Genomic DNA, 27,125 nt, shown 5'->3' on the forward strand with positions numbered 1-27,125 from the left:
AAAACCAAACCATTTAGTGATTCATAAAGCTGAGTGAGAGAATGCCAGGAGTGTACAAAACTGTCATCAGAGGAAAAGAGGACTACTCCAAAGAATCTAAAATATAAAACACATTATGGTTTAATACTTGTTTGTTTATTACTTAATTCCATGCATGTTCCTTCATAGTTTTCAGGTCTTCAATATGAATCTACAATGTAGAAGATAAGAAAAACCATGGAATGAAAAGGTGAGTCCAAACTTTTGACTAGTACTGTGTTTATAAAAACCATAGTCTTCACAGATAAGGCACACAACTATTGCTCACCGACTTCCATGCCCTCTTGGCAGCCTTTAAAGCTGCAGACCTCAGTATTTGTACTTTGGCATTGACAAAGGAATATTAAATTATAGAGATTATTAAACATGTACACAAAACAATAAATTCAAGTTGCCTGAAGGTGGAGTCCCATGTAACAAGTCCAGGTGACAGCATCTTTTAGAAAATGCACTCGCAGTTTTTGATGTTTTTTGAGCCAAAGCCAGAAGTGGATCCAACAGGAAGGAAGAAGTACAAGTCCTTCATTTATAGTTTGCATTCTTTTTTAATTGACTTCTTGCTTTGGCTCAAAAAAGCACATCAAAAATTGCAAGTGTGTTTTCCAAAAAATGCTGTGCGTGAAGCCTCCTTAAGGGCTTATTCAGGCTACCGTATATCGGCCACGTATTTACGCCGGCCAATATACGGCGTCCCTCTCTGCAGAGGGAGGAGGCTGGAAGAGTCGGGAGCAGTGCTGTGACCTCCCGCCCACTCTCTACCTCCTCTCCTCCCCTCTGCACTATTTACAATGAGGTGAGGCGGATGGGGCGGAGCTAATTCCTGGCACTTAGCCCCACCCCCTCTCATTGCAAATAGTGCAGAGGGGTGGAGAGGAGGCAAAAAAGGGGCGAGAGCTTAGAGCATTGCTCCTGGCTCTTCCAGCCTCCTCCCCCTGCAGAGAGAGACGCCGTATATCCACCGGCGTGAATACTCAGCCGATATACGGTCGCCTGAATAAGCCCTAAGGGTATATTCACATGCAACAGATTTGTTGCAGACATTTCTACAACTGTTCCATTCGTTTGAACAGGACTTTCAAAAATGACATGCATATGACGCAAAAAAAACCCCAAAAATATCTGCAACAAATGTGCTGTGTGCGAATACACACTAAAGAGGAGCCTTCAACTTTCATACTTTATAGCAGTCTACTGAAGTTGAGAAAAAACTTTTAGCTTTCTTTCACTGTCATGTTTCTCTTCTCCATTCACAGCCGATCAGCTTTGCGCATTGATAAAATTCCGAGGCATCAGTTATTAGTGCCAGGGGAAAATGCCAATGCCTACACATTCTGCCAGTGAAATGTGGTGTTACTCAATGTCCAATCAAATGAGTAGGTGATCATGTAAAAATGCTGGGTACTCCACTCTAATGGAGGGTGGGGTCATCACAGTCTTTGACACCCATATGCCTCAGATTGAATTTGTCACCACCTTTATGGTATCCTCTGTTAGGGCAGCATAAGGTAGTGGCAAACAAACATGTTGCTTGGAACACTATGACACTAGGTCTGTCTTATATATCTTTGAATTAGCCTGTCAGAAACTGACGTTTTAGCTGTAGTAACTATACAAAGAGGACTACAGGACGTAGTTGCAGGTTAGCCCCACTCTTTACTCCCACTGATTTGCTAGCGGTCTCTTTCTACGCACAGTAATAGTCAGACAGTCAATGAGTGGCAAGCTTGTCTTCTGCATCCAACTGTACTTTGCTCGGAGCGCCCAGCTGTTATACAGCTAAGTGCTCCGAGCAGGGTATGCAGAAGACAAGCGGGGCCGCTGTATTCTTCATACCCAGCCTGTGTTCAGGGAGTGGGATGCAGCTGAAACAATAGTATCAGCTGTACCCTGCTATGAACTCCTGATAAGGCTGATCAGCGAAAACTGCACGGTCAGTGCAATTAGACAACGATTATCGCTCAAAAGACTGCTTTTGATCGATAATCGTTGTCTAAATGGGCCTTACGTTTCTGACAAACTACTTCACTGATACATATTGGAGGTAATCAGAATACCTGTCTCTACCTTAGGCTGCCCTCAGTAAGAACAACGTATAAGTGGAGAGATTCCCATTGACATGGCATTTAGATCGGGGCTCTCTCGTACTCAATGTCATCTATAGTCAGATGAAATGCTAGTAACATTCTTCTACACAATCGGCAGATCCACACTAGCAGCAAAAAGGCAGCAGGATAGTGGATATAGATAGTGTAATATGGATAACTAGATGATACTTTGTGTTTTAGTTTTTTTTTTTTGCAGGGTGCATTGGTGAAAACTTTACAGGTCGCTGTCAGACTGCATCAATAAACTGAGCTTTGACCTTGAATGAAGAAGAAAACATCATGAAACTGAAAAGCAGGACACAATAAGTCAATGAAAGTAGTGTTACTCAATCCCGTATATAAGGTTTATAAACTCTAACAGCTTTTACAACTCTTTTTTGAAAGGTGGAGTTTCCCTTAAAGGGGTTCTGTCACTAAAAAAGAAAAATGCTATACTTATACTACTCTATTCCTCCCCCATCAGTCTGCTTACCTGATCTTCGCCTCCCCCATCTTCTCCTGTCTCCTGCAGTCCAGAGGGTCACTTAACCACTACTGCCTGATTCCTCTCCTTCCTGTGAGGTTAGTACATTAGGTTGGCAGTCTGCCAATGAACACTATGTCACAGCTCACAGGCCAGCAGGAGGACTGCCTTTCTTCTTCAGAGATTGCTCATGCGAGCTGTCTCTGAAATAGATTACAATTCCTTCCTAGGCAGTGAAGCTACAGCACAGGGATGTGACCTTCACTGACCCAGCCGGAAGGAGTTTGTGATGAGCAGCCCTCATAACAAGCTGGTCCCAGCCTGCAGTGAGCTGACCTGGGGCACTGGAGAAGCTCAATCAGGAGAAGATGTGATAAGGAGACAGACAGGGAAGGAATAGGTAAGTTTAGATAATTTTTTTATGACAAAACCCCTTTAAGAACAGATTACTATACAATTATCATCATTAGAGAAAATAAAGCATTTCATTAGGAATCTGTCAAGTAAAAAAGCAATGTTAGTTTATAGATGCATGCATAGAATTCTCAATCGTTATCCCCACCAATATACATTGTGCACCCAGTTCGTTAAAACGGCCTTTAAAATACAATATTTGTAAGATGGAAATCACTGGGAATTTAGTGAAGGCTGTTGGGATAGGTCTAGCCATGCAGGATCCTTCTAGGATGGCAGAATAGATTTACTGACCACTTACATTCTGTAGTAAGGAGATGTATGGCCCTAAAGCTACAGTAATGTGCCGGATAGTTACTAGCATAATATATGAGTAGCTCACAAGCATCTCCTAATAAATCAACAAATTATGTTGAAAAACCCAACAAACCAGTATAGTAATACCAATAAAATACAGCATAAAAACCCAAAGAGCTCATGTCTTGTCTGTTTATTGGTTAACAAAAAAAGGGATAAAGCCTAGGTCCCAGTAGGATGAACGACAAAGAAAAAACTTTTACAAAGTTTCCAATAGACGGGAATTCAAGTTCCCAGTGAGTTTTCTGCTGTCTTGAAAGAAGGCCCTACTGAGTAGAAAATTAAAAAATTCCACTTACACAAATATTTGGGGAAATTGCTATTTTTTAGGTCTGTTAACTATAGCTTTTTAAATCTAAGTAGGTCTAAAGTGCTTTATTATTAAATCTTTAAGGTGGTCAAAGCTAAGTGGTCACCGCTCAGGTACGCTTACTTTATGATTTTTAGGCTAGTGCTGCATCATCTTTTCTGGCCAGTGACGCCATGTTCATTTGTCACATGGCCTAAGTGAAGCTCAGTCCAATTCAAGTGAAAAGGAAAAAGGAATCAGCTGCTATTCCAGGCACCACCACTACAAAATTTATGGCACTGTGCCTGGTATGAAGTGAAGAGTCTGAGGCACTCAGCTGACCTCTTCAAACGGCTGATTTATGGGGTTCTGAGCAGAAGACCCTCATCAATCTGGTAATGATATCCTACCCTTAGGATAAGTTATTAATATCCAAGGCCCGAAATACCCCTTTAATTCTTACAATCAATATAAGTGTAGCACATAGGCATTGTTCTTCTAGTGACTAAATGAGGTAATAGAGGCTGTGATGAGAATCAGGCACATGCTTAGAAGTACGGACATAGAACTGTTATTTAAAATGGCATCTTAAATTAGATTCATGGGCTGCACAATTTTGGTTAGAGTGCCAGTACAAGCAACAGGAGGTCATCATGGCTTAGTCATACGGTTTGGACAGGTATAGCATATTAGTTGTGCACAACCATTAGATATAAAAGGAAATTGTTTACCATGAAAACCCCTCCTGAATCACTAAAATGTGTGGTTAGCTGAAGAGTAGCCATGTGCAAACTCGCGAAACATTCAGTTTGGCTGTTTCTTCGAACTTTAGCAAAAAGTTTGGTTCAGTGAGAATTAGTTTGAACAGAACCAGAAGTTCATCAAAAACCGTAAAACTGGTGTATAACAGAGTTTTTATGGCTAATAGCCTTATTCCCACAAGGCCTATTAGCCATAAAATCGCGACTATCTAAAGCATTAAATTCCATTGCATTCATTCAGATGACTGATTTTTAGTCGTCAGGAATTGTAGGATATCGGCCAATTTTATATGCAGCTGGAAAAGCTGGGTCTTTCCATATTGTTCGGCTGATATATGCTGGCGGCTCCCATAGATTCCAAAAACATGCTAATAGGTTAACTTAGACTGTGAGCCCCAATGGGACAAAGTGTTGTATATTACTGAAGAATAAGTATGTACTATATAAGGCTGGATTCAGATGAACGTATATCGGCTGGGTTTTCACGCCCAGCTGATATACGTCGTCCTCATCTGCAGGGGGGGTAGCCTGGAAGAGCCAAGAGCAGTGCTCTGAGCTCCCGTCCCCTCTCTGCCTCCTCTCCGCCCCTCTGCACTATTTGCAATGGGGAGAGGCGGGATGGGGGCAGGGCTAATTCTCAGAACTTAGCCCCACTCCCGCCCCCTTTAATTGCAAATAGTGCAGAGGGGCGGAGAGGGGGTGGAGAGGAGGCAGAGAGGGGGAGGGATATCAGTTCCTGCTCCTGGCTCTTCCATCCTCCCCCCCCCCGCAGATTAGGACACCATATATCGGCTCCGCGTGAAAACCGAGCCAATATACGGTCGTCTGAATCCAGCCTAAATGTGTAAAATTACAAGCATATGGTGATGCAGTAGACAGAGAACTCGAGCACGTCTTTCCGCACGCAGACATAAGCAGATTATAAAGAAATGTAATTCTAAGAATGTAAGTGTCTAACATTTCACTGCAGTGCTTACCATAGAGTAGACCTGAATGTACTGCATTTTAGGCAAAGTGAAATGAGTGGTCAATGGTTTCATGCTAATAGAAATAAAAACGGAAGGAAGGACAGAAAAAAAAGAAAACAAGAAAAAAAGTTAAATAAAATAAATAAAAACACACACTTTAATTACATGCTGGAAATGAGATGGAATAAATGCAAGCAAATCCCGGAGGGCAAAGATTTTTATTATGAAAAAATACTTTAAAACAATATACATTTGGTGAAAAAAAAATTTGTTAAACATGCGATGTTGAAATACACAAACATTAAAATGAACAGGATTAACATAATTAACAGTGCGCACCGACATGCAGGAAACTAGATGATTGGTGCATGCAAATATGTACAACGAATCTGACATTAAGTGCAATAAACGGCTCCCATTGGTCAGTCATGGGCCAATAACTAATCTCTCCCGCAACATATAAAAGGCAACGCATGCTCTCTTTTTCGTACTTCCCCTGACTTTATGCAAAAACGTCCTACTCCCACATATCCATGTTTTGTATGAGGCATAGTGTATTAAATATTTTTAATCCGAGACTCAAAAGCAACGTCTCCTCCCGGGGACAGTTTACAGAGAGAATCTCTTACTTCGAGTTCAAGAACGCGGAATTCTAAGAGTTCGTTCTGGTCTCTGGCATCCTGGATTTCGTTTTTCAGATGGTTCTCATCCAGTTCGTATTTAAATATCTAGAATTAACAAAAAAAAATATATAAATAAATTAAAAATGAAATCTTGCTTTTTCTTAGAATTTTGACAAACTTATAAAAAAGAAATATATATTCTACCTCAATGGGTTTATTTTGCCTTCCTCTGAATCAACATGGTGGGGTGTGGGTGGGGGTAATAGGCTAAACTGGATGTACATATGTCTTTTTTTTGGCCTTACATACTACCGTTTTCCCCCGAAAATAAGTCACTGTCTTATATTAATTTTTGCCCCAAAAGAGGCACAGTGTCTTATTTTCAGGGGGTGTCTTAATACTTACCTAGCAGGCTGCTTCCCGGTCCCTCTCGCTGCTCTCCAGGCGCTCCATCAGTCTTCCGTGTCGTCCTCAGCGGTGACAGAGCATTCTCTTCCTGGTAACGTCAGTTGAATACCCCAAGAGATTGCTGTGATTGGCTCAGGACCGCGGCCTCAGCCAATCACAGCCGACGCTTGATGAGCCAATCACAGCCATTCATTGAATTACATAATTGAATGCACATAGCCTTAGTCTGCATCTCTAACCACTGCTCCACTAACTGCACCCCTTTCTCTTGATACATAGTGTCACTCGTGTAACAGGGAATGATGCATTAAGCTGTCTAAGAAGAGAACAGAGGCTTGGTTAGCTCAGCAGGTCTTGAAGCCACGTGACATCTCAGCTCATTTGCATATGGCGCCAGAAAACTCTGAAACCTAATGGCGGAGGTGCAAGGGCTCATTACGAAAAGAGTGAGGCTCTAGGAGTGATTAATGTTTCATTTCCTTTGAAATGCGTGAACCATGTGACTTAATTAATAGTCTGCATTCATTTCTCTTGAGTCTGTCAATCAATTGTGAGATTGATTACTGAATCTACACAGCAATGGAAATCCTGCATACATACGACAAGCCATGTCAGCCTTTAGTGGAGAATGAAAGCCCGGTTGAAAGGATTCATTATAAGAAATGGCAGGCGGGTGACTGCCAGAGATTTTATACTAGTTCACAACTAATGAGGTCATTAGGGGCCTGGAATAAGGACATTAGCATCACCAATTGGCCCCTAATGACCTAATTGTTTGTGAAAACACAGATTATGAAGCAACCTTCTTAACGTTCGTGAACCCTTCACCAGCATATTATAATAGATGTTTGGCGGACATAGAGTGAGAGGAGACTGAATACCTTTTCTAGCAATTCTTGGTTTTTCTTCAGAAGCCGCTGTTTCTCTTCTACCCATTTGGAATCCTACGGAAGATAGAAGTACAAAAATGTATCAGGAAACCAGTCTATGGCTATATATGTAACAGAAACATCTCACCTCAGCCACCCCCACCTCATATCAAAGACACTAAGAGGTAGAAGAGTACCAATGCTGCGACATCCAAGTAGGAGTCATTGAGGTGGGACATAACTGCTAAATCTCGCTTCATTTAGGTACAATGACACTAATTTAATTGGCATAACTACTTCTGTAGATGAGCTCATTTTACTTTTAGGGCCCTTTTACATGGGATGACCCTGTTGGCCGCAGATGCCCTACAGGTCATCCGAGCCATAATCATTTCTGTGCTTTTACACATCACAGCATTAGGGCTCTTTCACACGGGCCAAAATCAGAAGTGAAACATCCAGGGAGAAGGTGTAATGGAAAGATTTGTATTTCTTCCATATTTTGGACCTGCTCCTGGTTTTGGCTCACAAAATACTGATGAAATATACGCCCGTGTGAAAGAGCCCTTACTCGGTGACTGGAGGCAAAGTGGGGTCTGTAGATCGTTCTGGCCAGACCGCCTCCATTCACAACGAACAGGCAGTCATTCATAGATGAATGGCTGCCTGTTTACCTGAGCCGGTCTGTCCTTTAGTTTCCTGAATGCAGAAATGATGAATAAGAAGCAAATTAAATCTCATTCATTGTTCAGTCAGGGTATGAATAATACTGAATATCATCGTTCAGATCCCCGCTGGATGTGCGAATCTAAACTATAAGTCATGTGGCACAGAGTATTAAGGCAGCAGAAATGCAGTCCTAAGCGCTCGCTCATGACCTGAAGGTTGTGGGTTAAATCTCTGCATGGTTCAGGTAGCCGGCTCAAGGTTGACTCAGCCTTCCATCCTTCAGAGGTCGGTAAAATGAGTACCCAGATTGGTGACTGGGGGGGTAATAAACAAAAATTACCTGAAAGCGTTGCGCAATAAGTTGGCACTACACAAATAACAAGATTTATTTTATTTATTGGTCTATATAAAAGGGCCCTTAGTTACTTGACTTTTCTTCTGTCCGTACACAAAGCTAGATACAAAATTTTTCTATTCCCTATATTTAAATGCACTGTGGGAGTTCAGATGATCGTGACACAGAGCTATGCAGCTAGGTCACATGACTCATAAGTTTAGATCCATTCATGTAGCGATTACGTCCGAATATCCACTGGAAATAGTGGTTTTGGGCAATAGTTGATCAATGTACCCACAGCCACCAACAGGCCAGGGAGTAAGAAATCTCTTAGTTGTCAGATTAGCTTGGTTTTTCGCTCACCTAAAAACCAAGCGACTATCGGTCCGTGGAAACAGACATTCACTTTTCTGGCCTCCTGCTTCCATTCCCTGCAAACAAGCAGTTAATAGACGAGTTCTTCGGCCTGCTTTACCTCCGTTTTTTGAACTGTGTGATGGTCAGTGGGACAGCTGTTATACACCTAACAGTCATCTGATCTAAAGAGATCCTAAGACTCCATTCACACGGGGCAGCTTGGTTGTAATAAAAACCACCCCACAAAGTGAACTGGTGAGACCATGTGTGTTTTTACTGTTTGTAGTAAAATAGAGCCAAAAACACACACAGTTCGCAAATGCACTTTTTGGTGCGTTTTATATTGCAACTGAACTGCCCCGTGTGAATGGAGCCTAAGGCCATATTTACACGGTTGGGTGCGATATTGGTCCGAGAAATTTGGACCAATGTTCTGCTTGCAATCCTGCAATTTTCTATGAAAACTGCAATGCATTTTGCGAGAAAAACAAATATCTCTGGAAAAAAAGCAAGTGAAAAAGTTATTTTAATAGGTAAAAAAAAATTATATATATATAAAAAATCATCGAGCTCGCATTAAAATTGCATATGCATGTGAGTGCGATGAGATTTTCTTTGAGTTGTGCCCGAGAATATATTCAGGTAGAACTCGCCATTGGCCGTGTAAATATGGCCTTGGTCTGTTTTTGGATGTCAACCAGCAGAATTTTTTTTGTTGGTTTGAATATGAATAGAGAGAAAAACTTCAAACAACTTCCAAAAAAGTCAACAAGATACAAGAAACAAACGTTGTTCTAAGAGTTCTACTGCTGGCGATGGGTCACCCACACAAATGGTGAAAAAAGATCTGCTACTTTTTGCTTGCACAGATTTCTTGGAGAAATCAAGAGGAAAAAACGGTGTGAGTGTTAGGCTATGTCCAAATGTGACGGGTAGGCTGGTTCTATATCTGCGTCGAAACCTCTAGCCGGAGGATCCATCGCAGATCTGGCTGTGTAGGGCCATTGCCCAATTTTAGATGTAGTCCAAGCACCCGGCACAGAACAGTAATGTGTAAGAGTATGTTCTATGATGACATTCTACAAAGATGGCATTTTCCAAGACACACTAGAATAACACACTCCTATTCTCAGAGGGAATTAGTGTAATATTTCTCTTCACACCTCATTAACACCTAATAACACTGTAGCTCATTAACACTATGATGTCCGCAGTAAGAGGAGCAGCTCTGCTGCGCTCCTGCAGGGTTTTGGAGGTTTCTCCTCACCAGGGTTTGTGCGGTACACTGACAGCGCCTTATTATGTGCAGGTGCAGCCACTGAACAACAATGAGAATATAATCCCTGCTTACAAGAACAGAGGTCAGACCTGTACTTAAACCCTGGCAGACACTTATGGAGGCCACGATGAGTGAACCGGCTGCGGATAAATAAGCCGTAATTTGGCCAGGTCCTCATGGGTATCCATGTCGGGGGAAAAAAAATGCAGATTTCACCACAGGAAATCCACGCATGAATTTCTGCAGTGGATTTGAATTAAGAGCTGCAGCAGATGAACGCGTGGATTAGCTTCATTCTGAGAAGCTTCATCGTTAACTTCCAGTAGATGATAACCTGTCCTGGTCACGTGGCGGACGCTAGTGACACCACAGCACTGATAACTATACTGTACGGTATGGACACATGAAGGGGATCAACATGGAAAATCAGTAGCAATCGTGACAATCCACAGTGGCAAAAACTGCATCAAATGGTACATTTTGTGTGAATTAGTTACAGAAATTCTACAGATTTGCACAGATTTCACCTTTTTGCACTGCAAAGGGTCGAATCTGTGGTGAAAATCTGCAGCATAAATTTGGCATGCTGTGGATTTATAATCCTCACTGCATGTCAGTTTCCGTATGGATTTAGCTTGTTCCACAGCATGGTGACATTTGTTTAAATCCCATCCACTTTGTCGGCGCTGTAAATGCTGCTGATTTTCCGCACAGACAATCCGCATATGATGCGTACCAAGGCTATGTTCACACAGAATGTGCTGGCTTGGCTCCTGCCAAACTCACCGTGCACAACGTTTAGTTTTATCATAGGTCGTTAAGGGGTTAATATCCACTGCAAGTAAACCGTTAAGGTTCCCTTCAAATGACAACAAGCAGAGATCTTGAAAGCCGTGAGAAATTGATAAAATAATTTTGGAGACTGCATAACTGTTCATTATATATAAAAATAACCTTTATTTGATGAAAATGGAATAGCCCTTTAAATAAGAGAGATCCTTCTTGATCATTTTTTAGCTTTCTATGAACTATGTGCAATTTGTACCCAATAAACGGCTCTGTGCGGTGCCCTTCTTGTCACTTCTGGCACTCCTGCCACTTTCAAGGGCAGTTGTGGGTATAATCTTATCAAATAGTTACTGTAATCTGCAGGAAACCCGCCTCCGTGACTATAGGTCAAAAGGGACCCATAAAAAGCTGATGAGAAATGTAAAATATAATGACATGACCTTAACTTTCTGTAACTAGCTTTGTGCCCATAATGGTTTATGAGCTATGCATTACAGCCTATGCACACCATTGCACTTTTTTATTTTTAAATCAATGTGTTTTTGAAAATGAAGACTATTTGTAATTGGTTTTTATTACAAATTTCTGATTGTTTGATTTCTATGCTTGTATCGTTTTCCAAGCCACTGCAGACTAAAGAACTGAAATATTACCAAATTCTTCAGTTAGGGTAAAGGTACAGCAATACCCCAACCAGCTCCTCTGTTGTAAACATGCATTCACTGCCTTTCCTCTAAACTATTACAGAGGGCTATATGACAATGCTAGGGCATAGTTGAGCAAATCAGGACAGAGACCAGAGAAAACCACTATTACAGAGGGCTGTAATGCATTCCAGGTGAATATTCTACTCTTATTAGCAGTGAGGGTGAACAAAACCAGCAGCTACTCCGAGAATGAGAGATACCTGTGTAGTACTGAGTAGGCGTGGTTACGCTACACAGCCTCTGAAAGTGAAAAGGGGAGGGGGGGAGGGCCCAGCTTTTGCATGTTCATGAGAGAGACCAGTTGATCAGTGCTGCAAACGTTCTCAGCCATAAAACTGACTGTAGAAGAACCTGCTAGCCAAGCATTATGCTTTCTAAATGCACGAGAAGGAAAACTCAATGCAAAAAAATAGTGAATAAGTGCATCAGTTTTTCTCTGCAGGGACTTTGTGCATGAAAAATCAACACACACATTTCTTACAAAGATTTTCATGGCATCTAAGGTTCAGTAGTCGTTGATTTGACCAACACGAAAGCAGACAATTGCAATAGTCGTTACTGAAGAACTTTTTCTTACAAATACTTTGCCCACCACCAAGATAGGAGGCTGAAAACCATAGTATAAAGAAGCACAGACACCCGCTTATCCAAAAAGGCTTTTCTTGCTGTTACCTGTCCTTTTTCACATAAAGAGTTTTCCAAGTCTTCAATCTTTGCTTGGTACCTCAATAAGTCGGCTTGTAACTGTTCCCGGGTCTGTGTAGGGCAAAAACTATTGTTACTATATACATACACAGATCATATATACATTCATATTTGTACAGTTTTTTTAGAGGAGCATACTGTTATATATTAACAACAATAATGGGACTATATGCAGTACGCTCCTCGGCTTTGAAGCTCTGTATCAGAGAAAAATAAATCTCCAACCGTTATAAAAGATATTTAGAGAAGACAAAGAAATTTTAAAAAATCGGCACAAAATTTTGGTTGTAAAAACCATCATAATAAAGGAGAGGAATTCCCTTACAGTTTCCTCAGATCTCAGAAATCCTACTTTACTATTTAATAGGACATTTCTAGTAACTTACTTTGGGTTAAAGGATACCCAGATTGACATTAGTTGTTAGAGTATATTTACATGAGCTTTTTTTCATGTTTTTGCAGTAGTTTTTTGCTGTGATTTTCATAATTGCTGCAAAACCACCACAATTTTTGCAACAATTTTGATTATACTGTATGGCTGGTGGGTCTACTGCTTAGTTTGCATTGACCCTGGTTGGAAAAAAAAGCCATAGTGGGCTTCTATAGAATGGTATCCAGGTTAATAGGTTGAACATAAATGAAAATTACCCTGGCTTCTCTTTCTGCATCCAGCGTTCCTCCCACCTGTTCTTGCAGTAAGGCGTACGCTCTCTGCAGGGCTTGGTACTCTCGGGTCAGCTGACGGAATCTTAAATCAGCTTCTTCCTTTGGAGTGCTCTTCAAAGGGAATGAATAATGAAGCACATTATCATCATTTTGGAAGCATACAAATACCCACATACAACACTTCTAATGTGTCATATTCTCCAAGAATGGCCAGATCTGCACCCTGTACATTCAGGATTTTAAGGCAATGGCTCAGCTGTGTTCTGGCCTGAACACGCACAATCTTCCAACCTTATAAAAAGCAAATGACAGAGAAGCAGAAGATGAAAGTTGTTCCTAAATGGGTTTAAACAATGCTGTTTTTATTCAAAAACAGTGCAACGCCTGTTTACAGGTCCTCTGTGGTATTGCAGCTCAGCCCTGTTCACTTTAAAAGAAGCCAAGCTGCATTACTGACCATTGACAGGGGTGCATGCAGGGTTTTTTCTTCCGTCCCAAAGACGGCCTGCTGAGTGGAAAGCAAGTGGACCAATGGGGTCATCCCAGTGCTGTTTGGTTCCGTCTTTGGATGGAACCGTTCAGGTGCAGGGATTCCCCTTTCCCGCTTCCCGAATGGAGCAAGAAAGGGGAATCCCAGGCACAGATGTGAAACAAAGCTAATACTCAAACAGAGTGCAAGAGTTGTGCCAGTATCTCTATCCTGTCCAAGGCAGTACAAATGATGGGACATCTTCCACAACCGCCAAAGTACTGTACTTAACACAAGCCATGTACAATTTCAACAGCAGCTACAGAAGAGACTTACATCTTCTATGTCTTCTTCAGGCGTTGCTGGTGTCCTGTCTGTTTTATCGGTATTATAGGAGGTAACCGAAGAGGTCTCTGAATCAACGGATTCCTCATCAAATCCAAAAAACGTCTCCACAACATGCCTCTAAAATGAGAATGGAAGAGGAAAGCTTTGTCTCATCATCGTATCTACACATTCCCATACTGTAAATGAGGAAAACTAATAGACCTTTCAGTATCTTTGGGGCACGGCCATTAATACATACGAGCACCACATAATGGGTATATATTAAATTCCCATTTATCAGAATCTGAACTAGACTAAATCACCACTCAAGAATAACACATGCTCAATGTTTCACACACAAAACATTAAGTACACAAAAGCAGCCAAAAGGTCTGTGTGCGCGGATCACATGGCACACTAATACAATGAACACACCAAAGATAAAATATGGAGATCATGCAAAACAATTGTAAAAAAATCCCAAACGTGTGTCTACGATGTAAGATCTAAAGGGTGGGGTTAGTACACATGATGCGAAGATGCCCAAAATGGAGTAGATATTGGATAGATGTACATTCACTAAATCAGTACGGTCTACAAAGTTAATTTGGACCTTTCCCCACTAGTATGCATACTCGGCTATGTGAGTGATCTGCCGATCGAGGAAGAAGAGCAACTGGCAGCAGCGAGGTTACTCTATATGGCAAGAAAACGGATAGCCCAGCATTGGCTGGATGAAATGCCCACCACAGCGGGCGAATTTAAAACAAAAGCTAATTGCCTGTTATCCTAGGAAAAAGGAATATATATTAAAAGAGCCGCTGGCTACAAATATGACAAAATATGGGTGAAATAGTTGAGTACACCTGGAGTGGCCCGCCGGAGACCAAAGGTCAACAACTAGAATAGAGCGCTGTTCCAGCCTAGGGATGAGTGACGCGTATTTGTTTTGGCACAGTGGGTTGTGGGGGAAATACAAAATTAATAATTCAAGAAACATATTATACGGATCATCTGCTATAACTGTCTGGCTCCCTATGCTCCCTGAAAGAGGGGACCGCACCAAGATACTAAGGACAAAGACTCTACATCTAAAGATATTATGTAATGAGTCAAACATCTGTCGACTACTAGGTTTGATGTATATGAGCTTATATGCTGATTTAAGTGTTGGGAATGCGAGGGGAGGGGGAGAGAAATGTATTTTATTTGCAAAAAATAAATAAAAACTCAATTAAAAAAATTATTAAATTAAAAAAAATTTTCCAAAAAACCCCCACAAGAATGACAAATAACCAGAGTCCATAAACATGATAGAAAATGGACCCATGAACAGCCTCACACATGGTAAATACACATGCCGAATTCAGGCAACAATCACACAAATGCATCAAATCACAGCAGCAGTAATACAGAGTATAAAAAGGTTACCAAGACCTCTAATAAGAAGAAAATATAAATACAATGAAACAAAAGGACCACAAGTCCCAAAATAAAACAATACCAAAGCCATCTAGTCAAACACGCAAAAAACCTGTGAGATGAACCTGTGGGAGAAGAGAACACTGAAGGAAATGGGACAAGATGACCCCACGCTTACTAACACCTATTGGTGAGCATGGTTTAATATTAGGACTTATGGGATGAAATAAAGGACCATATGTTTTATGGGAGTTCTGGGTAACATTTTTGTACTATATTGCTGTTTTCATTTCATGCATTTATGTGATTGTTACCCGTATTTATCATACATGAGGCCATTCATGGGTCCATTGTCTGTTATGTTTATGGACTTGGGTTACTTGTGAAAAAAAAAAAATGAAATCCTAAAACACACGAATGACAAGTTTTTAATTGTCCGTGTCTGGTTTATGCAGGTTTCAATAAAAGTTTTTGTATGATCTGATTATTGATCTTTAGTAGAATTTATTATTAGTGTACCATGTGATCCACATACGCCTTTGGCTTCTTTTGTGTATCTTCATCAGGATCTGGAGCAATTCACTAGGTGCAGGGAATTTTAAGCATCTGCTAAAGGCAGACACTAGAGAGGAGCGAGCATACTCGCTAAGGGCAATTACTCGATCGAGCATTGCCCTTAGTGAGTACCTGCCCGCTCGGAAGAAAAGGTTCGGCTGCCGGAGGGGGGCGGGGGAGAGCAGGGGAGAACGGAGGGGAGATATCTCTCTCCCCCCGCTCACTGGCGCAACTCACCTGTCACCCACGCCGGCAGCCGAACCTTTTCTTCTGAGCGGGGAGGTACTCGCTAAGGACAATGCTCGATCGGGTAATTGTCCTTAGCGAGTATGCTCGCTCATCTCTAGTAGGCACCAGAAATTATCTTCTTACAGAGAAATAGGAACAATTCAAAAAGCCGGAACAGGCAGTCCTAAAACAGGTAGTGTCCGCTGGCGGACGAGAAGGAGTATAATTTCCCAGCACTTACGTTCTTTGTATTATCAGATAATTCTTATAGACTTGTATAGGAGAACGCACGCATGAGACCCTCAGAAGAGAGATTTTTGGCCACCACGCAGAAACCAAAAAGTGGGCAAGTATGAAAGGGACAGCAGACAAAAGCTCTAACCTCAAACTAGCGATGCTTTGTAATATTGCCCTAAAGGACTACTAAAAAGGTAAGCTGTAAAAAGACTCCTACAGGATAATTTGATTAAAATGGATTTTCTTCTTCACTTAAAAGGGGAATCTTCAATTTAATTATGCACCAATATCTAACAGCACTTTTTTGGACAAAACCCCTAACATCTTCCCTTCTACATACATGTGGCTCTCCAGCTACTAAATTACACATATTACAGTAAGGCATTACATTCTACAGTTGTAGTTTCACAAGAGCCAAGGAGCTAGAAGTTGCAGATCACTGCTGTCAGGATAGAAAACCTATGAGAAGACAGTCCACCATAAAAACACCATGCCTTATTCAGGTTTTTTTGAGAATTCCTGGATTGTTAGATGCCGGATTACAGGAATTTTATTCTATCTAGTATTCTTGAACACACGAGCAGTATGACAGTAATTGTCAGGATGATATTGGTCATGATACATTCACTGGGCACCTGGTAATGTGTCACAATGTGTTCCTGTGCCAACTCTAGTACAGGGAGACGGCTGGGAGCGCGGTTTCTAACGTTACTATGCCCAGGAGGGCCATTTCAGGGCTCCAGAGCATTATCTCATGCTATAGTTCAAAGAGTCATTAATCCTTACCAAAACAATAATTCACAAGTGCTAAAGCACCCTCAACAATATAGTGGCTGTGTACATAAAAAATGAAAAATAATCTGCAGTCTTGTAAATACTTTGCTTTATTTATCTTGTATTGACTTTGCGCTGTGTGTCAGTTTCACCATTCGCACCCAAAGAGAATGCAGAAATTGTGATGGTTCCTTTTTAGAATTTGTATGCGGTTCACCTGCACCCCACAAACATTTAAGAGATCCAACAACTCAGGTCTGGGTCATTCAGCTGAGCTCCCACAATGCACTGCTGTATGGTACCAGAAATCATGGAACAAAGGTAACTTCACACAACAGAATATTTAGGTCTATGTAAACCCCACCCTCATATATTAGCCCCACCCACAGGACATTTTTTGTCTTCCTCCAAGTTACAATAGCCATACAGTACTTTGTTAATATTGTAACTTAAAACACTATATATTGTATGTGCTCACTCTTTAGCATAATGCAAGGTCATAGAGCAAGCCCATAACACCCTCCTACAGAAGTCAATTAATATATACAGACTAGAGGTTTCTATACTCCATGTGACTTCTCTGAAGCATATAGTATCTCTAAAGGGGGTTGTACCAATACTGACTTACCACCTATGCTGGGGATTCCATGTCTCGTTGTCACCATGGGCTCACTGCACCCACCCACAGTAATGAATGAAGCGTTGCTCATGCATATGAGGTGCTGCTCAATTCTTTTCAATGGCGCTGATGAAAATAGCTGAGCAACAACGCTTGGCTATCAATCGGTAGTGTCCCATTGAAGATGAATGGAGCAGTACCACACATGTGTAACTGCCGCTCCATTCAATCTCCTCCTCAATGCAGGAGGAGAAGGAAGGGGAAATTGGTCTACCCCCCCCCCCCCCGCCCCCCCTCCGGTCTCCGCATAAGTGAAGGTCTCAGCAGAGAGACCCCCCATTGATCATACGTTTATCTTGGATCTGGAAATGTTTTTTTTAAACAATTTCTTTTTTTATTATAAAGTTGGAAAAACAGAGCCAATTCGTTACAAGTACAGTCAGGTCTCGCAGGACCTATCAATAGAGTATATATTAATAATGTCAGGTTGTAACAGATGTTGTAAAAATGTAGGAAGACGGCCCCTACTCGGCTCGTACTTGGGAAAAACAAGGGTTAGGTATACAGGGATTTGGGGGGGAAGGGGGGGGAGAGGAGGGGAAAGGGAGGTAAACATTCGGCAAGATACGTTCTTTTAAGTAAGTAGGCATGGCATGGCAGATCTCTGTGTATATCTGGGGTAGTTGTATTTAAGTATCGGGATTATTTCTAATTCCCTGGAACTGGATCCACGGTGTCCAGAGTGTTGTGAATGCGTCTCTTGAGCTGTTTTCCCAGGCCAGCATCTCCTCGAATTGAAAGATTTGTGAGACTCTCTCTACCCACTGAGAGATTTGTGGGGTATCTTTTTTCCGCCAGAAAAGAGGGATCAAGAGCCTGGCCGCCGTCAGCAGGGTTGTTGGTAGACTCCTAGGGGATGGCTTAAATTGCTTTGTAGGCAGCCAAATTAGGATCTCCTCAGGTTTAAATGAGTACGCTGTGTGGCAAATTTTATTGATAAGGTCAGTGATTGATTGCCAGAAGGGTTTGATTTTAGCACAGTGCCACCAGATATGCAGGGCAGTTCCTCTCTCTTCCCCACACCTCCAGCAAATGTCTGATGATGTGGGGGACGATTTAGAGGTTGTGACGGGAGTCCTATACCATCTAGTTAGGGTCTTATATGAGTTCTCTTGGATGCGGACACATCTAGAAAATCCATGCGAATTTTTCAGAACCCTAAGTATCTCCTCCCTGCTAAGATTGAGGCCCAACTCTCTCTCCCATTCCCTGAGGAACCAGGGCCTTTCGGGGGCAGTTGTTAAGAGGAGGCCTTTATAGAGTTGGCTGACCAATCTCTTAGGGCGCGGGGTCAAGGTGATGTATGACTCGTACCAGAGTGGATCTCTTAGGTTGTTTGAGTGAGTTAATTGAAATTGTCTCAGGGTGTGGTAGAGACTGGCTCTATTCAGGAAGTTTAGGGGGCGGGGTGGAAGGTATGTGTCTATTTGCGCCTGGTTTGTTAGAATGGGACCTGTGAGGATGTCGTATATTGTAAGGTCTTCGAGTTTGTCCCATAACCCCTGGCGTTTGAGTGGTTTGTTTGCTAGAATAGCTGGAATCAAAGAAGCCGGGGCCATTGGGGGGAGGAATTTATCCTCTGCAGCCCCTTGGCGGGTAGATCTTAGTATTTTTATTGTGCATTTTGTGATGGGACTGAGGTGTGTTTGTTTGTGCATAGGGGGACCATTCATCCATAGTAGCACTTGGTTGTCTTTTCCCAATATTGCTCTCTCCATATCTAGTGTGGGGGTGGATATCCTGGTATCTATTAAGGAGATCCATCGTGCAATGTGGATGGCTTTATGGTATAACTGTAGATTTGGAAGGCCCGCGCCTCCATGGGGGCGTTTTTGGGTCAGGAAGGAGAATGCCAGCCGTGGTTTATGGCCTCCCCATGTGTAGTCTCTAAACAGTTTATGTAGTTGTAAGAAAAAGGGGGTCGGAGCTGCTATTGGGACCGTGTGTAGGATATAGATGATTGGTGGGAGTATGTAAGTGGAAATAAGGTTTTTCCTTCCCAGCCACGATATTAGTGGTATGTTAAATTGCGTGAGTTGATTTTTCACTTTTTTGAGTAGTGGGATATAATTCGCCTCATAAAGCTGGGAGGGATTGGCGGTGAGTGTGATACCAAGGTATTTAATCTTGGATGTAGGCCATTTAAAGGCATATCGTTCTTTTAATCTATTGATTATGTGAGGTTGAGCGGAGACGTTCAAGGCCTCTGATTTTTCATAGTTTATTTTAAAATTGGACAGCCCACCGAAGAGGTCAAATGTCTCCATAAGCGCAGGAAGCGCCTTGTTTGGATTGGTAACCAACACCAATAGGTCATCTGCAAAGGCCGCTGTGGTATGAGTAGTGTCCCCTATCCTGAGGCCTTCTATTTCCGGGTTCTGCCTAATTTTCTGGAGTAGAGTCTCCATCACTAAGATAAAAAGTGTGGGTGATAGTGGGCAGCCTTGCCTAGTTCCGTTTCTGATAGCGAAGGGCCTGGAGAGCGTGCCATTGACTTGTACTTTAGCCGTTGGCTCCGAATATAAGGAAAAAATAGCCTCGACAAACGGGGAGGGGAAGCCAAATTTGGACAGGGTATTCTCCATGTATTTCCAATTGATTCTATCAAAGGCCTTTTCGGCGTCGGTGGAGATCAAAACTAGTGGGAGCCCATTACGTTTAGCGTAGTGAATGGCATGAATTGCTCGAGTCGTATTGTATTTTCCCTCTCTCTCCGGCACGAATCCCACTTGATCTGGGTTTATCAGCTTGGTTAGAGAGGGCGCTATTCTTTTGGCGAGCAATTTCGCCCATAGTTTAATATCTGTGTTAAGGAGAGAGATTGGTCGGTAATTACTGCATAAATCTGGGGCTTTGCCTTCTTTAGGGATTAGTGAGATATGAGCTTCTAATGATTGTTTGGGGAGTGCCGTGCCAGATAGTAAGGAGTTACAGAGTTTGGTTAATTGTGGGATAAGTATGTTGGCGAATTTTTTATAGTAGAGGATAGGGAGCCCATCAGGACCCGGGCTCTTCCCGTTGGGAATGGAGGCCAGAGTCTCGGCTACCTCTTCCTCCGTGACCTGGCGCATAAGCGAAGTTGCTTCTTCTTCGGAAAGGCCCGGAAGTTTTAAATTTTTTAAAAAGTTAAGCGTATTGTCCTGTGGTTCCTCTGTATCTCCTCTAAGATTGTATAATGTGGTATAGTATTTTTCGAATTCTATAGTAATGTCTTCGGTGGCCGTCATCATCCTCCCTGTGGGGGACCTAACTTGGGAAATAAAGGATTTTTCTTTTTGTTTTTGAATAAGTCTCGTCATTATTTTTGATCCTCTATCGCCGTGTATGTAAATTTTGTATTTGGATGAGAGTAAGGTCTTTGCCGACTTTATATTTAAGACATTTTTAAGTTTATCTCTCAGTTTCGTGAGTTCTTCTAGCGTATCGCTATTGGGGTTGTTTATGTGTTTTGTTTCTTTTTCAGAGATCTGAGCAAGGAGTGAGTTAATTTCCTTATCTCTCAGGCGTTTAGTTTTAGAGCCTAGTGATATCAGTTCCCCTCTAATGTAGGCTTTATGAGTTTCCCAGATAATTGGGGTGGAGACTTCTTGGGAATCATTAAACTGGAAAAATTCTTCCAGTTTCTTTGTGAGATGTAGAAGGTTTTCTCTTCCATCTATCAAAGTGCAATTTAGGCGCCAGTTCCATTCCCTCTTCGGCAGGCTGTCCACTATCAGAGAGAGAGAAATTGGGGCATGGTCTGATATAGTAATTGAGCCGATGTCTGCCGCAGTGACTGAGTGTAAGTATTTGCCCGAGATTAGTAGATAGTCAATTCTGTGATATGTTGTGTGGATATGTGAAAAGTAAGTATATTCTCTAAGACTTGGGTTTTTCAGTCTCCAGGCATCTCTTAAGTTAAGGTCTGACATGAGGCTTTTCAGTCTATTGACTTGTCTGCCAGATGTTGGAGTGGAGTTTGATGTGGTGTCGATTGAGTGCTCTAAAGCTAGGTTAAAGTCACCTCCGACTATTTGCAGACCCTCCGCAAAATCTCTGAATTTGAGCATGACCCGTGATAGCCAATGAGTTTGGTTTTTATTTGGTGCATATAGGTTGGCGAGTGAGACCAGTCTGTGTGCTATCATGCCTTTCAAGAATAAGTACCTACCTCCTGGGTCTATCTCTGTTTGTATAGGGGTGAAGGGAACTTTCTTGCTTATGGCAATAGAAACCCCTCTTGAGGCCGAGGAGTGTGTGCTATGGTGCCATTGGCTATAGTTATATGTAGGAAGTTTGGGTATGTGGTTGTGGCGGAAGTGTGTTTCTTGAAGAAACAATACTTCCGGGGAGTGTTTTTTCATAAGATTAAATGTCTGGGCTCTTTTTTGGGGGTTATTCCAGCCTCTGACATTAAATGAAGTGATTTTAATTTCTGCCATGGTTCAGCTCCAGGTGATTCACTCTAGAGTTTAGGTCTGCCATATTGCCGCCCAGTAAGCTGTTCACTGACTTGCCATTTAAACAGGGGGTAACATTAAACTCCACATAAAGTGGGGAAATGAGGAAACAGATTAAGCACGTGGAATAAGGAGGGCCGTACCCTAAGGGACCCCGGATCTGTTCCTCAATCAGACCCTGGGTTGGGGAAAAATCCCCTTGGCGTCTCCCGCTTCCCGTGAACTTGGGGGGAGGTTGGACGCACACCTTTCAAATTGGGTGCGACCCCCAGAAACCACGCGAGCTTTAAACATCAGGTATATTAAACAGACATTGGCATTTACAACGTGTTCATAAACGATAATAGAGTAAACAGAGTAATCAAAGAATGTTGAACATAACAGGTTACCCGCTCAATGAGCGTGAATCACTGCACAGAGGTGGCAGGTTCAGAAATGGATATTAAATTATGTACTGGTAGCATTACTAAAATACAGGGTGGACCCGTGGCCCCGCAGCGGGTGATCTGGAAATGTTTAGCTTGCAAAAAAGAAGGCTGAGAGGAGACTTAATAGCTGTCTACAAATATCTGAAGGGCTGTCACAGTGCAGAGGGATCAGCCCTATTCTCATTTGTACAAGGAAAGACTAGAAGCAATGGGATGAAACTGAAAGGGAGGAGACACAAATAGTTATTAGAAAAAACTTTCCGGCCTTGAGGGTGATCAATGAGTGGAACAGGTTACCACGGGAGGTGGTGAGTTTTCCCTCAATGGAAGTGTTCAAACAAAGGCTGGACAAATATCTGTCTGGGATGATTTAGTGATCCTGCACTGAGCAGGTTGGACCCAATGACCCTGGAGGTCCCTTCCAACTCTACCATTCTGTGATCCTATAACCTATCTTATGAAGAGCTGATAAATCACTCAGGAACCCCTTTAACAGCAAGTCAGGAAAGATGGCCATCCCCATAATCATGTACAGACTATGGAATAAAAAAAAAAAATCTACCATTAGAATATGGATTTAAAAAAAAAAATCTAGTTTGAATTCTTTAAAAATACAGGCAATATGTTCGCTATAAGAACCCTTTCACCCGGGTGGAATATTTCTGCATTCTGCAGCTCAAAACAGTCTAGTCCGCACCAAAATCTGCATGTACATATAAAGGTAGTGGGAATGGAAATCCGCAGGAGGTCTGGCTACTTTTTAGCTGTGAAATAGAATATATTCTGCCCATGTGAAAGAGCCCTAAAGGAACTCTGTCCTAGGCAGAACACAGCGAGCCCCGGAGGGTACAGGAGGGCAGTACATGGCATGATGAATCCCACACCCCTCTCAGGCCTCGGATTACGCAGCACTTGCTGACAACTTTCTAATGTAACAGTTATAAGCAGACTCACAAAGCCAATTCAGGTGTCAAATCTGATGTGGCAGAATACATATTAGCAGTAAGGTCCGCCCCAGGTGGATACAGGAATAATTCTTTATATCCAAAGTCCTATCTGCTGTAAATGCCAATATCTGACTAGGAGACTGAGCAAACACCCCGCTCTGTCACAACACATCTCATCATGCCAGTGTTCCTGTAACGTTGTGTTCTACATGGCCAGCAGGTAGAGCAGCTTCTGTTACACATCATCACTATCCTGTTTGTACTGTAACTCTGCCCTAATATTCATGAACCAGAAGCATCAGGATTAGAGATGAGCGAGCATACTCGTCTGAGCTTGATGCTCGTTCGAGTATTAGGGTGCTCGAGATGCTCGTTACTCGAGACGAGCACCACGCGGTGCTCGTCTCGATTAAACGAGCACAGACCATTGAATTCAATGGAGCTGGCAATACAGCCGGCTCCATTGAAAGCAATGGGCTGCCGGCTAGCGCGGGATGAATTTTCGGGAAGGGCTTAAAAATATAAGCCCTTACCTGAAATTCATCCAGAAATGTGTAAAAAGTAAAAATATATATACTGACCTTGTCCCGGCAGAACGATGTTAGCCTATTGAATTCAATGGAGCCGGCAATACAGCCGGCTCCATTGAAAGCAATGGGCTGCCGGCGATCGCACAATGAATTTTCGGGAAGGGCTTAAATATATAAGCCCTTCCCTGCAATTCATCCAGAAATGTGTAAGAATAAAAAATATATATATATACTCACCTGGTCCCGGCAGACGGAGTTCAGCTGCGACCAGCTGGCAGTTCTCCTGAACTGCTCTCTGTAGTATTCAGCAGCCGGGGATTTAAAATCCCCGCCTGCTGAATGAGCTGCCTCTGATTGGTCACAGCCTGACCAATCAGAGGCAGATCTCACTCACACCCATTCATGAATTCATAAATGGGTGAGTGAATGCTGCCTCTGATTGGCTCAGCACAGCTCTCAGCTGAATGACAGCAGTTCAGCACCACAGTGCAGGGGACAGCAGGAGAAGACACGGCTGTGCCCCCTGCAGCTGAAGGGAGGTGAGTATCTATTTTTTTTGTTTTTTAAATCACTTTTAATTCATTTCCAGGGAACGGCTTATATGTAAAGCCCTTCCCTGAAAAAGAATTCAGGTGTGCCAGCAGACCATTGTCTTCAATGGAGTCGCCGGCAGCAGCAGCGGCTCCATTGAAGAGAATGCCTGCATTTTTATTCTTTTTTACACTAAAATCTTTTTCAGGTAAGGGCTTATATTTTTAAGCCCTTCCCGAAAATTCATCCCGCGCTCGCTGGCAGCCCATTGCTTTCAATGGAGCCGGCTGTATTGAATTCAATGGGCTAACGTCGTTCTTCTCTGCCACAGCTGTGGCAGAGGAGAACGATCTTAATGCTAACATAATTTTTTATTTTTACACATTTTAGGATGATTTTCAGGTAAGGGCTTATATTTTTAAGCCCTTCCCGAAAATTCATCCCACGCTCGCCGGCAGCCCATTGCTTTCAGTGGAGCCGGCTGTATTGCCGGCTCCATTGAATTCAATGGGCTAACATCGTTCTTCTCTGCCACAGCTGTGGCAGAGGAGAACGATCGTTATGCTGACAGTGGGGGGGGGGGGTCTCACTTTTGCCACTATTGTGGCTTAATAGTGAGACCTCGGAGCCCGAAATGCAGCCCTGCATGTTGCTCCTCGCCTGCCCTATCCATTTCTGTGTTTTTTATAGGACTTTGGTGATTTGCTAAGATTTTCACAAATGAAAACCTTAGCGGAGCACCAGTCATATACAAAAATGCTCGAGTCGCCCATTGACTTCAATGGGGTTCGTTACTCGAAACGAACTCTCGAGCATCACTGAAAGTTCGACTCGAGTAATGAGCACTCGAGCATTTTAGTGCTCGCTCATCTCTAATCAGGATGAACAGTGATATAGTTCCCTCCCAAACAGAACAGTGTTTGAAACTGTACTGCATTTACGGGGTTGGAATAAGCTGCCCTCAGCGTGATGCCTTAAATGTAAATGCAGTCTAGATGTAGCAGAGCTGAATTGGTTACCTGGTGCAACTCCCTATGATATCACAATGAGGATTGACATAAAATTGCAGGTACACTTAGTTCAGCTCTCAATGAGTTAAATAATGCACCGTGATCACCGTGCAGAAACGATGCTGTTCTAGAGAAGAATGACAACTTCAGCTCTGCTATATTAGCATGCAACACATATGGAATAAAATGTGCTGTATACAAGATTGAACATTGCTTGTATATATATATATATATATATATATATATATATACACATACACATATATATATATATATATATATATATATATATATATATATATATATATATATATATATATATATATATATATATATATATATATATATATACACACATATACACACATATATATATATATATATATACACATACATACATACATACATACTCCCTACACAACAAGTAAAGACCTACGCAGACAAGGCATATATCAATCAGTTCAGCTTTTACCTTTGTGTTTATAGGTCAGCTCCTGGCATCCTGAAAAATACAGGCAGACTAAAGCGCAGAGGCATATGAAGAAGGCGAAGTACAATATGAGTAGGAAATCTTCCATTGTGTGCGAGTGAAGAGCATCCACTTCAGTAACCCTTCAGCTATTTCGCGGAATGGTCTGGCGCCGCCGCACTAGACCGCGCAGCGAGTTTCCCAGGCTCATAGAAATTCACAATCTACATGAGGATTGCTTGTGCGGGTGGCACATATTAATGGCTGCTCCTCCCTCACCGGGACTGGGTGCAGGTAGCCTGCCACATGTGCGCCGCATCCCCAGACTATTCCATGCCAGCTCTGTATAGTTAGCAACAGTAACCTGGAGCCGACAGACAGCAACAGGAAAACTAAAAATACACAGCTCAATACCCTTCACCGTGCGGTAATGGACAATTTAAAGGGTCTGTAAATCCAGTTGTGCAATATATGTTGGGCAATGGCTGTTCGCCAGGAAATAAATACGATTTTCTAAAACCTTGGCAACGGTTTAAAAGCAAGGCAGGAGAAAGTGCGGATCGATCGGCACAGCGGCCTCCTTCTTTATGGATTAACGTTACATTGCACTGTAATATTGAAGTGTCTATTCTGTTCTTGAAGCGCTGGTTGTACCTTCTGTCCATCAGGTCACATGATCTGTTCATACAATCTTATCCATGGGTTTGGAACAGTAGTGACATTTGAAAATATACTGAAGACAACTTACATGAGTTAAACCCATGGATGTGACGTAACAAAGACCTTTTATTGTTAACCAATTACCAGGGACTTATAGGTAAATACCCCATTAGGGAAACCTGAATGAATAGAGTGGGTCTGCCCTTTAAGACTACAACCCTTTAACCAGAACAAAGTGGGCACAAAGTGCGTCTCTCACTTTGGAGGACTTAACATGTCCATCCACTACATCAACAGCCTATTAATTAAAATGAAAACTGTAATACTTTATTTCTCCTGTGGAGGTGCTGCAGGGAAACTGAGCACTTACTTCTAGTTTCTTCCACAGATTGCAGCTTATTGCTCACAGTATCCAAGCAGAAAGACACCTTGTGATCAGTTTATCATCAAGACATCCAACTAATGTCCCTTTTAGGCAGAACGAGAATCTCACTTGTTTATGCAGCCTGTATAAACTGTACGATTCTTAATGATACAGAATTAATGACACAGACAAGACTCGGGTAAACAACTGCACAAGCGCAAATGTCACCGATAAAGTCATCAGCGTTCGTG

At 42.2% G+C, this 27,125-nt stretch overlaps 1 protein-coding gene across 6 annotated transcripts in view; it reads right to left on the reverse strand.

Annotated features, from left to right (window-relative positions):
• JAKMIP1 (janus kinase and microtubule interacting protein 1) overlaps nt 1-27,125 on the reverse strand; it is a 142,453-nt gene that overhangs the window by 25,462 nt on the left and 89,866 nt on the right. For all 6 annotated transcript variants that reach the window (XM_066573301.1, XM_066573303.1, XM_066573298.1 and 3 more), the window contains 5 exons: nt 13,611-13,739; nt 12,788-12,916; nt 12,107-12,190; nt 7,309-7,371; nt 6,026-6,124 (listed from right to left, as the gene is read on the reverse strand). In XM_066573301.1, the coding sequence (XP_066429398.1) occupies nt 6,026-6,124; nt 7,309-7,371; nt 12,107-12,190; nt 12,788-12,916; nt 13,611-13,739 (504 nt within the window). The remainder of the gene's footprint in view (nt 1-6,025; nt 6,125-7,308; nt 7,372-12,106; nt 12,191-12,787; nt 12,917-13,610; nt 13,740-27,125) is intronic.

Source organism: Eleutherodactylus coqui, chromosome 7 (assembly GCF_035609145.1).
Source record: "Eleutherodactylus coqui strain aEleCoq1 chromosome 7, aEleCoq1.hap1, whole genome shotgun sequence".
NCBI lineage: Eukaryota > Metazoa > Chordata > Amphibia > Anura > Eleutherodactylidae > Eleutherodactylus > Eleutherodactylus coqui.